The sequence below is a fragment of the Cervus elaphus genome, chromosome 22 (genome assembly GCF_910594005.1).
Source record: "Cervus elaphus chromosome 22, mCerEla1.1, whole genome shotgun sequence".
Taxonomy (NCBI): Eukaryota; Metazoa; Chordata; class Mammalia; order Artiodactyla; family Cervidae; genus Cervus; species Cervus elaphus.
In genome coordinates this window covers 50,363,538-50,379,049 of record NC_057836.1, presented here as the reverse complement: position 1 = coordinate 50,379,049, position 15,512 = coordinate 50,363,538, and the positions used below count along the sequence as shown (strand labels likewise).

General features: G+C 40.1%; 1 protein-coding gene across 2 annotated transcripts in view; it reads left to right on the top strand.

The window, feature by feature from the left end:
• The window catches only part of C22H12orf75 (chromosome 22 C12orf75 homolog), a 46,939-nt gene extending 32,324 nt beyond the window's left edge, over nucleotides 1-14,615 (top strand). Inside the window, exons 3-6 of one of the 2 annotated variants that reach the window (XM_043882050.1) lie at nucleotides 4,414-4,449; nucleotides 5,261-5,340; nucleotides 6,330-6,364; nucleotides 14,579-14,615. In XM_043882050.1, coding sequence (XP_043737985.1) covers nucleotides 4,414-4,449; nucleotides 5,261-5,340; nucleotides 6,330-6,334 — 121 coding nt within the window. In that variant the 3' untranslated portion in view covers nucleotides 6,335-6,364; nucleotides 14,579-14,615. Of the gene's footprint in view, nucleotides 1-4,413; nucleotides 4,450-5,260; nucleotides 5,341-6,329; nucleotides 6,365-11,618; nucleotides 12,482-14,578 lie in introns of those variants that run through there. The other variant, XM_043882049.1, reaches the window with a different exon arrangement.
• The last annotated feature ends 897 nt before the right edge of the window (nucleotides 14,616-15,512 follow it).

Sequence of the window (15,512 nt, the reverse complement as noted above, 5' to 3'; positions counted from 1 at the left end):
TGTCTTTTTCAATTTTGGTTTCTTTAGGGTAGTAGTGGGATTGCTGGGTCATATGGTGGATTTATTCCTAGTTTTTTAAAGGAATCTCCAAACAGTCTTCCATAGCGGCTGTATCAATTTACATTCCCACCAGCAATGCAAGAGGGTTCCCTTTTCTTCACATCCTCTCCAGCGTTTATTGTCTGTAGACTTTTTGATGATGGCCATTCTGACTGGTGTGAAGTGGTGTCTCATTGTAATTTTGACTTGCATTTCTCTAATAATGAGCAATGTTGAGCATCTTTTCATGTGTTTGTTAGCCATCTGTATGTCTTCTTTGGAGAAATGTCCGTTTAGGTCTTTCTCCCACTTTCTGATTGGGTTGTTTGTTTCTGTGGTATTGATTTGTATGAGCTGCTTGTATATTTTGGAAATTAATTCTTTGTCAGTTGTTTCCTTTGCTACCATTTTCTCCCATTCTGAGGGTTATCTTTTCACCTTGTTTGTAGTTTCCTTTGCTGTGCAAAAGCTTTTAAGTTTAATTAGGTCCCACTTGTTTATTTTTGTTTTTATTTCCATTACTCCCTAGGAGATTTCTGCTGGTCAATGTATGTTGACTTGCCCCTTGTCTAGGGTAGCAGGATTATGGGCCAAATGTGTGGAGATATTTGGACCAGTGAACTCCTGAGCAGTACTGTCAGAAGAGGCAGAGTGGTTTGGCCTCTTCCGGCTCATCTCCTGTGAATCGGCTTCCTTTTTACTTTGTCGTTCCCAGCATGGACTAATTCAATCTTCAGTCTCTCTTTTCTAAACAAAGACTCCAGGGTGAAATCATCTCATTCTTTGTCTTTAGTGCCGGCAGAAAATAGAGCCGTGATGGCCACGACCAAGGGCTTTCTAGGCTCCGCCAGTGGCTGCTTTCTCGCCAAGCCAGGGTTTACATGGCTTTCTGTCCTGCTCTCCCTGCCCACATCCTTCCCTGCTTTTGGGAACAAATCTTGTGATCCGTCAGCAATCACAGCTGCACAATAGTCACTGCCCTTGCCCTAAAGCTATAGTGACCAGGAAAGAAAAATGATCAAGTCCTCCATGAAGATCAGCCCTCCTTCAAGGGCTCCGTGGTAAGGGGGTGCCCTGGTCTGACCACAGGCTATTTTCATCAGTTTAGAAACTGAACAGAAATCTGCATTGCATGTGCCTACAATGAGGCTGCACAGGCTGTAGGTTAGCAAAACGTAAGGTTTATTTGCCTTTGATTCACATTCTACACATTCCCTGTGGGAATCATCCCATGCTTCAGAGGCTTTGTATGTCTTCGGCACTTGTATGTCTAGGAAAATTGTCAGTAAGTGAGTTACTAAGGCCGGTTGACAACAGGATCTTTCAAAACACACTCTGTGAGGGGAAACAAGTACAGTGATCCTTTAAGATGGTGCACGGGCGGGGCAGCCCAGGTGTTCGGACAGCCAAGGCGTTATCCCAGACTTGTGAGTCTTCCCAGGTATTAGAATTCTGAAGGCTGAAGTTTCTTGCTAAGTTGCTTAGCTGTCAGATAAATTTATCACCCCAGTTGTTTTGAACTGCCCTGAGATAATGTCCCCTTTTCATCAATAAGAAATGCTCTTTCAAAAGAAGCTGGTCTTCACACCAAAGGGGTATTTTTTTTAGATGCTTAACATCTCTAGATCTTCCTCTTCCCAGGAATGTTTATTGCTGCTTGATGAACCATTTCTTTTTCTGAAGGCAACAGCCAGTGCAGTCGGGGCAGGACCACATCACCACAGCTGAGAGGTTGCCGTCCTCTCGAACAGGACAGGGCAGCACTTGGCTCTCAGGCAGCCAGAGTGGCTTAGCCCTCTCTGTCCACAAGGAGATTTGGTTTAGACCAGCCACTATTTTTTGATTTAACTTTGATTTGGACCTGGTTGTTCAGATGAATACAGTCTAATATAACTGCTGATCTGGAGAGGTTTTCTGCCGAGAAAACGTCAATACATAACTATGTAGCCATTTAACAAGTTGTAAAAGATTGCATGCCCCTGACAGCATAGAGGCTTAGGTCTAATGCAAATGAAACATTGACTAAGACCCCTCTGCCACCTTGGTTCCCTCTTATAAATGGGATGATAAAATCAGAGAGATCCAGCTTGGGAGATAGAGGTGTTTCTCTGATACAAATTAGCATGGGCCCACAGTTTATGAAGCAGGAGCTGGAATTACACACACAAAAAATCACACACACATACAGATTTTTATTGGAGTATCAACCCAGTGAATCTTAAGGGAAATCAACCCTGAATACTTGTTGGAAGGATTGATGCTTGAGCTGAAATTCCAGTATTTTGGTCATCTGATGCAAACAGCTGACTCTGGAAAAGTCTCTGATGCTGGGAAAGATTGAGGACAGAAGGAGAAGAGGGCGTCAGAGGATGAGATGACTAGATGGCATCACTGAGGCAATGGACATGAACTTGGGCAAACTTTGGGAGATGGTGAGGGACAGGGAGGTCTGGCGTGCTGCAGTCCATGGGGTCGCAAAGAGTCAGACACGACTGGGTGACAACAACAACAACAGCAGAACAACATGGTTGCTTTGCAGTATTAAATTAGTTTCTATTGTTCAGCAGCCTTTGGTTTGAATTCTGGCTCTAAACTTGGCCGTGTAACCTGGGGTGCAGTACTCCACCTTTCAGAGTCTCAGTTTTTCATTTTTAAATGTGACTAATCCTCATTTTGGGCTTCCTGGGTGGCTCAGTAGTAAAGAATCTGCCTGCCAATGCAGCAAAGGTGAGTTCGATCCCAGGGTCGGGAAGATTCCCTGGAGAAGGAAATGGCAATCCACTCTTGGATCCTTGCCTGGGAGATCCTGTGGACAGAGGAGCCTGGTGGGCTACTGTCCATGGGGTCGTAAAGAGTTGAAAATGACTGATCGACTACACAACAGCAGCAGCAACAAATCCCCGTTTTTCAGGATTGTGACGAGGATTAAAGGAAATAGTAGACTTGCAGGAGCAAATGCCTGGGGCAGTTACATAGGCAGGTTGTGAGACGGGGATGAGGCTCAAAGCTTTTGCCAAGAGTGGTGTGGAGGCAGCGCCCGCTCCAGGGGAAGCCACCACGTAGGTTTGTCACAGGAAGTGTTTTTCACTTTAACGTCTTCCTATTTGAGAGGCAGAGCGGTGAATTGGGATGTGCAATGTGGTTTTGGTGTCAGATGGGTGGGATTTCAATGTTGGTCTCACTTGTTGGACTTGCATATTTGTTCACTACCTGTCTCTCTGAAGCTATTTCCTTAGAACTGTTGGGAGAAATCGCACTGGTGCATGTGGAATGTCTGGCATGTGGAATCTGACACATGGGAAGGACTCAATGATAATGCTGTTTTTACCCGTGTAGTCTTTAGTCTCCAGTCTTTGTATCATAGAATAATCATTTGTGGGATGAAGGGAGCATGTAGTAAAGGCAGGCATTATAACTTAATTGAAGGTTTAGAAAATGGCCATCTGATAAGTCTTTATAAAGTGTATTTTTAAACATTTAGTAATATATCTGAAGCTTAATTTATTACCCAATAAATATGGCAGCTATATTGTCATTTCCTGCAAATTAGATGCATAAGATATTGATTAATTTTATACAGAGAGTGCAAGTTGGGTTTTAGGGCATTGAATAATTTATGAGGTAATGGATTAAAAATAATTCACTATTTTCTTACATTTGGGGAAGTGAAATATATTTTAAAACATTGAATATATCCTTGAGCTGAATCACACAAAAGGGGAAAGACTTAAAATACACAGATATGTCACTGGATAGGAAAAGAATATCTGTAGCAAGAAATGAGGCATTCTGTATGTCCACATCTGCCAGTTACAGCTTCAAAAACAATTTCACAATAACTCTGGCCATTCAGAACCAGAGTAGATGGTTCTGATAATCTTGAACAAGTTTGTCACCATCATTTTCCTAGTATCTGTACTGACGGGTTATAAATCCATTTTAATTAAAAGTTGTAAATAGCACCTAAAAGTGTTATACCACTTCAATAAGCATAGCAGTGGGTCTACTACAGTATGACTTTGACACCTTTGAATTAAAAAATGATCCAACTTTATCAAGAGGTAAATGAGGTTGATCATTAGCTGGTGAATTCAGATTATGGGCTCAATTTGGACAAATTAGATCACAGGGTGGTTTTTACCCTCTTTGGGAGTATTTTCTGTGTGTATGGCCAGTGTTCAGCAGATAAATTCCAAATCTCCACTTCCTTTCTCTGTAGAGGTAGAGACAGTATACTGTGTTACTGAAATACTCAATGGAAGAACTTGAAAGAAACAAAACTGTCTTTAACTCGTCAATCCCCTTTTGCTCAGAACCAAAAATGAAGTCTCTGTGTAACCAAATGGCTCATATCAAATGTTTTTGATCTCTTAGAACAGAAGAGTCGATAACAGAAGATGACAAGAGGAGGTATGTTTGGTGTTGAAGCTGCCTTTAATTTGAATAATTTTGGCCACACCTCATGGATTTAATTTGTCACGGATTAATTTAACTCACAAATTTAATTGACCCCTGGGTAGCACATTGCCGATAATACAGATTCCTCCAGGAAAACTTCTGGCGCAGACACAGGTGGGAGCATGCAGTGTGATAAAGGCCTTGCCCAGAGTTCTTCTTTATCTTTGCTTCTTCCAAACAAGTGTGGTTGGCCCTGTGCACGCAGCCTGTGCTGGTTTCCACTTGTGGGCTTTGGAGGAGCTGTTCTCTCAAATTGGATGACATCTCTTCGTTTCCTCTGCCTTCTCCATCCTTCCATCCTGTGACTAGCTGCACTTCATTCTCATTACTCCTTACCTCTCTCTTTCTCCTCACTTTATATCTACCTACACGTAAAGTGTTTCTGTGTGTTCATAGCACCTACTACCACATTAGTCAAATTCTTGATAAATATTGACCGATTAACTGTAACGTGTCACGCTACTGATATTTATTGCTCCACTGAATTCTAAAAAAATCCCAACTCCTTCTGTCTCATTGCAAGTAAAATATCTAAAAACTACTCTACAACTTTCTTTTTTTATGTGTAGCTTTTCTTTAAACATAGAAAAACAATGATCTTCCAAGGACAATAATATTCTGGATTCTACTTTTGAAAAGTCGTGAATTAGTTTAATAATTCTGTAGTTGTTTGATAGTTCCCCTGATATCATCACTTTCTGCACATGTATAGTAACCATGTAGTTTGGTCTGATTTTTCTGTCTCTGCTTCTTTTTCATCAAGAAACTATGGAGGAGTGTATGTTGGTCTGCCATCTGAAGCTGTCAATATGGTGTCCAATCAGACAAAGACTGTGCAGAAAAGTAAGTAAAACTCCGTGATATTTACTGTTTCTACATGCTTTTTTGTTTTGTGAAAACAAATGTGAAACTGGTATTTCCACTTGCCTGGCTCACCCTAAATATTACTGAGTTTCAGTGAACCATGTATAAGAACCATATTTGGGACTTCCTTAGCAGTTCAGGGTGGAGACTTCAAGCTTCTACTGCAGAGGGCATGGGTTCAATCCCTAGTTATGGAACTAAGATCCCACACGCCACCAGGCATGGCCTGAAACAGAAACAAACAACAACAGTAACAGCAAAAACCCGTATGTGCTCACTGTAATCATTTGTTGAAACTGCCACCCACGTGATGAGAATAATTCCAGAACAACAGTTAGCTTCTGTCTGTGGTTGATCCATGGATATTTTAAATTTCATATTAATTTCAGTAATGATCAGTGTGAAAGCAAATGTTTCAGTAAATTTATGGAATTTTTGTAGAACATAAAGGTAAATTCCTGTTATATATTATAAATGTAACTGGTAAGTAGCCTGGTGATTAGAAGAAAATTAACTGCCTTTTGTATAATGAAATGAAGTAGAGGCTCCTTTTTCTGAGTTTTAGTAGGAAGTAATTGTGGGGCTAATGAAGTCCTTCTGATAATAGGTATGATTGCAGCCTTGTAGATAGATAGCTTCTTACTTAAGTGAAGTTTTAATGTGGCTTGTAAAGAACACTGATTTACTAATCACTATACAGTTGTCTGATATGTGATCTTTTTAAGAACTATTGCTATGTACACATATAATTATATAGATGTAACATGTAATTTAATTTGTACACAAATATAATAAAAATATTATATTATTTTTAACATACCATGGTTATTTGTTCCTCATTGCTTTTTATCTACTTGATGATTTAGACTAGCAAATATGTATATATCCTAGCTATTTGTAGTTCTATGGGAAACTGGAATATGTTTTTATAACTGAATATTTAACTTTTCTTAATTTTCTTTTTTAAGATTAGAAGAAAATATCATGACTCAATAATCAAGAGGTACTGTACATTTTTCTAAATAATTCTGTATATTTAACCTTGATCAATGATCTATAGATGCTCTGTATAAGATTAGGAGGGATCTCATCTTTCAGTTAAATCTGTGGAATCCAATATGTTTTATTGTAAAGAAGTCTTTAATGATTAGATTGATTTTCTCTGCAGTTAACTTAGTTTTTTTCAACTGCAACTTAATTCATTAAGTAAGAACAAGCTATGTGTTTGCTTAGACTTACCGAGGTTTCACTCTTCATTGCCAAATTCTTTGAGGGGCTATGACCTTGAAAATGATAGACAAGGAAAGACTAGAGAGGCTGGGAGTTAGATTTGGCTCCATATTAAATGTTTGGCAATAGCCGGGGGTAGTTGATAGAAGATTTATCAGTACCAAAACTCCAATAGAGATAGGTAGTCATAAATGTGCAAAGATGCAGTTTTGCAGGAAGGAATAGTAAAATTATAGACCAAGTTGAAAAGATGAAGCACTGTTGACCTGATGAAGAGTGTGGAGTTAGAATTATATTGATACAATGAACAGGAACAAAGATACAAGAAAAGTTGCTTTCATTAGCTACCCTCTGGGTACCAGACACTCTAAAAGATACTGAGCAACCCTAGCGCCAAAGAGTTTCAGTTCACCTGGTCCACAATGCATGCAATGCTTAGAGCTTGCCTGTCTTTCCGTCTTGCCAAACATCCAATGATCAGGAATGCTCTGTCTCCTGAGATAGCCCGTTCTCTTTTGGGAGTCAGACAACCTTGGTTTTGAGTTCAGGCTCTTTCTGTTACTAGCCTGGCAAGTTACTTCCCCCGACATTTATCTTGATGGGGTCTTGTTAGGATTAAATATGAAGTTAATGATACCTTCTGCTGGAGTTGTCATTGTCATCATCACCATCATCATCATTGTACCATCATCCTTTTTTGTAACCAGAATCCAGCCATTGGTAGACCAGAAGCAAGACTGATTTGATGTTGAACCGACTTCTTGCTCAGAACCAGTATGGGTACTGTGTCTGGGTTGATATGGGCTGCAAAATAAACTCACAAATGGAGACAAATAAACCGTCCAGTTGGAGGAAAGGGACATGGAAGCTTTAACTGGTTTCTTTGGGAAAAGAAATACAACAGTATTAGGCAGCCACTTCTTCAAAGACTTTCTCATCAAGGCTACAACATTATGGAGCATTATTGCCTAGTGCTCATATCCATGTTCGGGTGTTGAGTTTCTCTTTAAGTTGCTGGAGATTTTCTATTTCTAGTATTTTTAAGAGTTCTAAATCTCATGTGAATTTCTAAGTTCCCTGCTGTTTTTTTCTGATGTGACTGTATTTTTTTTATTATCTGAATCAAATAGAAAAGATAATCTGTTTGAAAATAAGCATACATTAGTGTTTACCCTCCGAAAACAGGGTATATTTCAGAAAGCATCTGAACAGAGTGGGAAGCAGTGCTGTGTAGACAGAGATCAGGAGACTCAGCAGGTCTGTTTTAACGCAGGAGCTTAGATGCATCCCTCACTTTGTCCCAGCTTCACCCAATTTCAATTTTCACATGAGAGAGTTAGACAAGATGGTTGTGGAACCTTTATATAAGGATCTGAAATTTCCTGATAACAGTGGAACCACACTGCTGGTGAATCAACCCACATAATGTTAGATGGTGAGCTCGAATATTTCCCTACTGCTCATGGCTGTCAGTATGAAAACAGACACTATTTTATTACCATCCCTCTCTCTTCTCATATTTCCCCATTCTTTAACTCTACTGCTGAACAATCAATTTACATCTTTTGAATTATCTGAGAAGTTTTCTACATTGAAAGGCTGTCCATTTACTCAATAGTTAAGCATCCTAGGTGGTACTTATCTGTGAGGTGTCAGAACATGTGGTGTCTGAGCTTAAATTATTGGGCAGGAATGCTGATGATAAGAGACGTTTTATGGAAGAGATTGGAGATTCTTGTGTTTTTTGACCTAAACCAGAGATCAAGTTGCCAACATCCATTGGATCACAGAAAAAGCAAGAGAATTCCAGAAAAACATCTACTTCTGCTTCCTTGACTACACTTTAGCCTTTGACTGTGTGGATCACAACAAATGTGGAAAATTCTTAAAAGTAGTCAATAGACCACCTTACCTGCCTCTGAGAAACCTGTATGCAGATCAAGAAGCAACAGTTAGAACCAGACATGGAACAAAGAACTGGTTCCAAATTGGGAAAGGAGTACGTCAGGCTGTATACTATCATCCTGCTTATTTAATGTCTATACAGAGTTCAGTTCAGTTGCTCAGTCATGTCTGACTGTTTGCAACCCCATGGACTTCGCACGCCAGGACTCCCTGTCCATCACCAACTCCCAGGGTTTACTCAAACTCATGTCCATTGAGTTGGTGATGCCATCCAACCATCTCATCCCCTGTCGTCCTCTTCTCCTCCTGCCTTCACTCTTTCCCAGGATCAGAGTCTTTTCAAATGAGTCAGTTCTTTGCATCATGTGGCCAAAGTATTGGAGTTTCAGCTTCAGCATCAGTCCCTCCAATGAATATTCAGGACTGATTTCCTTTAGGATGGACTGGTTGGATCTCCTTGCAGTCCAAGGGACTTTCAAGAGTCTTCTCCAACATCACAGTTCAAAAGCATCAATTCTTTGGTGCTGAGCTTTCTTTATAGTCCAACTCTCACATCCATGTATGACCACTGGAAAAACCATAGCCTTGACTAGACGGACCTTTGTTGGCAAAGTAATGTCTCTGCTTTTTAATATGCTGTCTAGGTTGGTCATAACTTTTCTTCCAAGGAGTAAGTATCTTTTAATTTCATGGCTGTAGTCACCATCTGCAGTGATTTTGGAGCCCCCCAAAATTAAGTCTGTCACTGTTTCCCAGTGTTTCCCCATCTATTTGCCAAGAAGTGATGGGACCGGATGCCATGATCTTAGTTTTCTGAATGTTGAGCTTTAAGCCAACTTTTTCACTCTCCTCTTTCACTTTCATCAAGAGGCTCTTTAGTTCTTCGCTTTCTGCCATAAGGGTGGTGTCATCTGCATATCTGAGGTTATTGATATTTCTCCCGGCAATCTTGATTCCAGCCTGTGCTTCATCTAGCTCAGCATTTCTCATGATGTACTCTGCATGTAAGTTAAATAAGCAGAGTGACAATATATAGCCTTGATGTACTCCTTTCCCTATTTGAAACCAGTCTGTTGTTCCATGTCCAGTTCTAACTGTTGCTTTCTGACCTGCATACAGATTTGTCAGGAGATAGGTCAGGTGGTCTGGAATTTCCGTCTCTTTAAGAATTTTCCACAGTTTGTTGTGATCCACACAGTCAAAGGCTTTGGCGTAGTCAATAAAGCAGAAATAGATGTTTTCTGGAACTCTCTTGCATTTTTGATGATCCAGCGGATGCTGGCAATTTGATCTCTGGTTCCTCTGCCTTCTCTAAAACCAGCTTGAACATCTGGAAGTTCACGGTTCACATACTGTTGAAGCCTGGCTTGGAGAATTTTGAGCATTACTATGCAGAGTACATCATGAGAAACGCTGAGCTGGATGAAGCACACACTGGAATCAAGATTGCCGAGAGAAATATCAATAACCTCAGATATGTAGATGACACCACCCTTATGGCACAAAGTGAAGAGGAACTAAAAGCCTCTTGATGAAAGTGAAAGAGGAGAGTGAAAAAGCTGGCTTAAAACGGCGTTCAAAAAACAGCGATCATGGCATCCAGTCCCATCACTTTATGGCAAATAGATAGGGAAACAATGGAAACAGCAACACATTTTATTTTTTGGGCTCCAAAATCACTGCAGATGGTGACTGCAGCCACAAAATTAAAAGGTGCTTTTGGAAGAAAAGCTATGACCAAACTAGACAGCATATTAAAAAGCAGAGACATTATTTTGCTGACAAAGGATCATATAATCAAAGCTATGGTTTTTCCAGTAGTCACGTATGGATGTGAGATTTGGACTATAAAAAAAGCTGAGCGCCGAAGAATTGGTGCTTTTGAACTATGGTTTTGGAGAAGACTCTTTAGAGTCCCTTGGACTGCAGGGACGTCATACCAGGCCATCCTAAATGAAATCAGTCCTGACTATTCACTAGAAGGACTAATGCTGAAGCTGAAACTCCAATACTTTGGCCACCTGATGTTAAGAGCTGACTCATTGGAAAAGACTCTGATGCTGGGAAAGATTGAAGCAGGAGGAGAAGGGGACAACAGAGGATGAGATGGTTGGATGGCATCACCGACTCAATGGACATGAGTTTGAGCGTGGTGAAGATGAAGATGGTGAAGGACAGGGAAGCCTGGCGTGCTGCAGACCATGTGACCACCACAGACGGACACAACTGAGCGACTGAACAACAGATGTGTAAAATCTTAGTGACCCAAGTTCACGGTTGAATTGGTTACTTTTTGAAGCTATTGGCTCAAATGGTAAAGAGTTTGCCTGCAATGCAGGAGACCCAGGTTTAATCCCTCGGTTGGGAAGATTCCCCTGGAGAAGGAACTGGCAACCCAACCCACTCCAGTATTCTTCCCTAGAGAATTTCAAGAGCAGAGGAGCCTGGCGGGCTACAGTCCATGGGGTTGAAAAGAGATTTGGACACAACTGAGTGGCTGACACTTTCGCTTTCAGAATCTCTTAAAATTGGCTATGTCTCCAGATGTGTAGTTTCTTCTGCAGATGACCCAAGGGTGGAAGTTTTGCCTGTCGAGATGTATGGGGTGCTGCCAGAGCAGTAATGCTTCTCAAATGCCCGTGGATGGGCTTGCTACGTCAGATCCCCAGGGAGGATGGGGATGGCTCGCCCCCTCCCAGGAAGGTCTGACTGAGCAGGGAAGGCGTGGGGTTGTGACTGAACAATCTGTATCTTGTGCTGTGGATGGGTAGCTAGATTTGGGCATCATCCCATTGGTGTATTGGGTTGGCCAAAACAGTTCAATTCATAAGATGTTGTGGAAAAACTCAAACGAACTTTTTGACCAACCCATAGTTTAATTATAAGCTGAGAGTCTCTTTCTCCATCCACCTTTGTCTCTTTATGTAAATGTCATCAGTGCTTCACCCACCGCTGGCAGCATTTTCATTCTCAGCTCGATGTTAAACGGATGTTGAATGTGTGTTTTACCAAAAAGAAAATCAGTAAAAAATTTGCAGGCTTAACAAGCTGATGTATTTTATCCAAGTGTTGCCTTTCGTGCTTCCTAATAACCCTTTCCCCTTTTATTCTCACCCTCATAGCCTGTTCATCAAGATCTGGATGAAATTTTTCCTTCATGGGATTTTGTAACATGCACAGACATTTCCAAGGAAATTCTAAACAGTCTCCACGCCTCCCCCGAAATTCTTAGTTGATAGTTAAAACCATGGGTACATACTGAATGTTGTGGTACTAGAAAGGAATTGGTTAAACAACATGCTTGGATATGGAGCTTTCTATGATCCGTCTGCAGAAGGCAAACTTATGAAGGCTTCTTGCCCAGCCGGTCCCGTGTCCCCACTGGGGTCTCACCTGAACATCCCCACAGCTCATGAAGATCATGTCTTTTCACTGATGCTTTTTTTGATAGTTTTTATAAATCAAAATCCTTCATCTATTTATAACTTAAAATAATAAGGCACTATCAACGAGTTACCCAAAGTAATATATTTGTGTGTTATTTTTCACTATTTCTACTTCATGTTGATTTTTAGCTGTAAAATTGATTAAATTGATACTTCCTGCTATCTCTTTCCCTTTTTTACTATTGGTTTTCAGCTTTATTTAAATGTCTAAGGAGTTTCTTTATTGGGAACAACGCATTACATGGCAATACTTCAGCTGCTGAGGTTTGCATTGCATGCTGTATGTACATTTTGATTAAATTCCTCTTTGTTTTAGTTAAAGGCTTGTGTAACTACAAGTACTTCATAGCCATCAAGTCTCCCATTCTACCTGTGTGTGATCATAGCATCTTATCATGTTAATTCTGTACTACTTTCGAGGACTTGTCACTGATGGTTAGTGGGATATTTGGAAAGTTCTTAATTTGATAACGACCTTGTACTGAAGTGTAAATCACTCAATTGTATTTCAACAATTAAAACATTTTTATCCCTCTTTACCTGGATTTCTTCATTATTTTTCAGAAGAACACTTTCACATGTTGTGAAGTCACATGTTGTGATATGTAGATGCAATACATCAGTATAAAAATAATAATGTATAAATGGATTGCTATGAAAAGAACAAAGTCTTTCACAAGAAGAAAATCATTACCTTATGTATTCCATACAACTATCATAGGGACTTCAAATGGATTTGAGAAAAACAAACAAACTGAAGATTAGAATCACTGAGAAATATTATGATACATGTACTCCTGTCCCATATCCATACGTCCATAATGGCATTTAGGTGAAATGTCATGTTTATCCCATAGAGATAACAGATAGATTAACTTTTGAAAACTTTTAATTTTGAAATAAGTTTATATTTAAAGAGGAGTGTAAGGATGGTACAGAGCATTCTTAAATGCTGTTCTCCAGCTTTCCTTAATGTTAACATCTTACATAAACATAGTATATTTGTCAAAACTGAGAAATTAAACATTGGTATAATGCTATAAACTAAACTACAGGCTCTCATTGGATTCCATTAGCTGTTCTGTTAGCATCCTTTTTCTGTTCAGGATCCAACCTGAAATTCCACTGCATTCTTTTTTTTTTTTTTTTCATTATTTGTTTGGTCACACCAGGTCTAGGTTGTGGCATGTGGGATCTAGTTCCCTGACCAGGAATGGAACCCAGGCCCCCTGCATTGGAAGCATGGAGTTTTAGCCACCAGAACACCAGGGTCCCAAAATTCTACTGCGTTCTGTTGTATTTGTCATCCTGAGTCTCCTCTTCCTGGCGTTTTCTCATAATTTCCTTATTTTTCATGACTTGAGACTTTTGAAACCTATGTATTTTATAGTATTTTCCTCAGTCTGGATTTCTCTGGTGTTTTCTTATGGATGGGGGTTATAAGTTTGAGGGGAATACCACAGAGATGAAGAGCCCCCTTCATCACATCATATCGTAATATCTTATGATTCTAACATAATTTGTTATTGGTGATATTAACTATGATCACCTGGATAGCAGCATCTGTCAGGTTCCTCCTCTGTGAGGTGTCTTGTGTTCTGTTTCCATGCTCTGTTCCTTATAAGTAAGTCAGACGTTTAGACCACACTCAATAGAAGAAAGTGAAAGTTTAGTCACTCAGTCGTGTCTGACTCTTTGTGACCTCATGGACTGTAGACTACCAGCCTCCTCCGTCCATGGGATTTTCCAGGCAAGAACGCTGGAGTGGCTTGCCATTTCCTTCTCCAGAGGATCTTCCCGACCCAGGGATGAAACCCGGGTCTCCCACATTGTAGGCAGATGCTTTACGGTCTGAGCCGCCAGGGAAGTTTGACCACACTCAAAGGAGAGGGGAATTAAGCTCAACCTCCTGGAGTAAAGAGTGTCAAGGAATTTTTAAGAAGCATTCTGTATTACTTGCCATAAAAAAATGAAATCTTGCCATTTGTGACAACATGGATGAACTTATTTATATTAAATGAAATAAGTCAGACAGAGGAAGACAAATACTGATGATTTCACTTATATGTGGAATCTGAAAAACCAAACGAATAACTAACAGAAACAGTCATGCAAACAGCTGTTTGCCAGAGGGGAGGAGGGGGGACGGAATGAATAGGTGAAGGAGATTAAGAGATATAAACTTCCAGTTACAAAATAAATGAGTCATGGGGATAAAATGTACAGTGTGGGGAATGTAGTCCATAATAACGTAGCATCTTTGTATGGTGATAGATGTAACCAGAGTTACATGGTGATCATTTTGAAATGTATAGACATATCAAGTCATTATGTTGTGCACCAGAGTTTACAAAAGAGGTCAAGTATACTTCAATTAAAATATAAAGCAAAAGGGAAAGGAAAGGGAAAAACCACAGTAATTATTAAGTATTTTAGGGGAGATACTTTGAGACTCTGAACATGTCCCGTTTTTAAAGGTTTGCCCACTAATTTTAACATTCATCCCTGGACCTTGCTGGCAGCATATACTGTGGCGTTCCAGTGCTCATGTTCTACTTCCCTTATTCCTTCACATGTGTTACTTGGAATCCTTCTCTGAAGAATACTTGTCTCTTCTCCCACATTTGCCTTCCCAGGTGGCTCAGTGGTTAAAGAATCCATCTGCAATGCAGGAGAGGCATTGGGTTTGATCCCTGGGTCAGGAAGATCCCCCGGAGGAGGAAATGGCAATCCACTCCAGTATCCCTGCTGGGAAATCCCATGGACAGAAGAGCGTGGCAGGCTACAGTCCATGGGGTCACGAAGAGTTGGACGTGACTGAGCACCCCCATTTGTGTTTTATTCAATCATTTATTTATATCCATAGGACTCATGGATACTATTTTCTTCTTTAGGTTATAGTCTGGCACTATAATGATACCTATTTTATTGCTCACGTTGTTCAAGTTTTGCTCATTGGTTGTTTTTTCATGTTAGTTCTTGAAAAACCCCATCCTTTGTTCTTCTTAGGTTGACTTTTATTAGCAAGCAAGAACAAAAATCCAATTCAAAAGTTAGTTTAAACACATTCCTAAAACTCCATCAAATTTTATTATAAATGAACAGTATTTTCCATATTATGACAAGTCTTGTCATTTTCCTTCAACTAGACATTATTTAAATTTAGAACCTTGTGATTCTTACAGGTTAATAACACCACCCACTTACCTGTGTCTTAAGCCTAATGATTACCATTTTTAGTAAGTATTGCAAGGATCTTGAGTGAAAGTCTTAAAGAGTAATTACTAATGTTAAGAGCTTTTTAAGAGCTTTCTAAAGTGAGAGATTGGAGAAACCTTTCAGTTCAGTTCAGTTCAGTTGCTCAGTAGTGTCTGAGTCTTTGCAACCCCGTGGACTGCAGTATGCCAGGCTTCCCTGTCCATCACCAACTCCCGGAGCCTACTCAAACTCATATCCATTGAGTCAGTGATGCCATCCAACCATCTCATCCTCTGTCTTCGCCTTCTCCTCCCGCCTTCAATCATTCCCAGCATCAGGATCTTTTCAAATGAGTCAGTTCTTCACATCAGG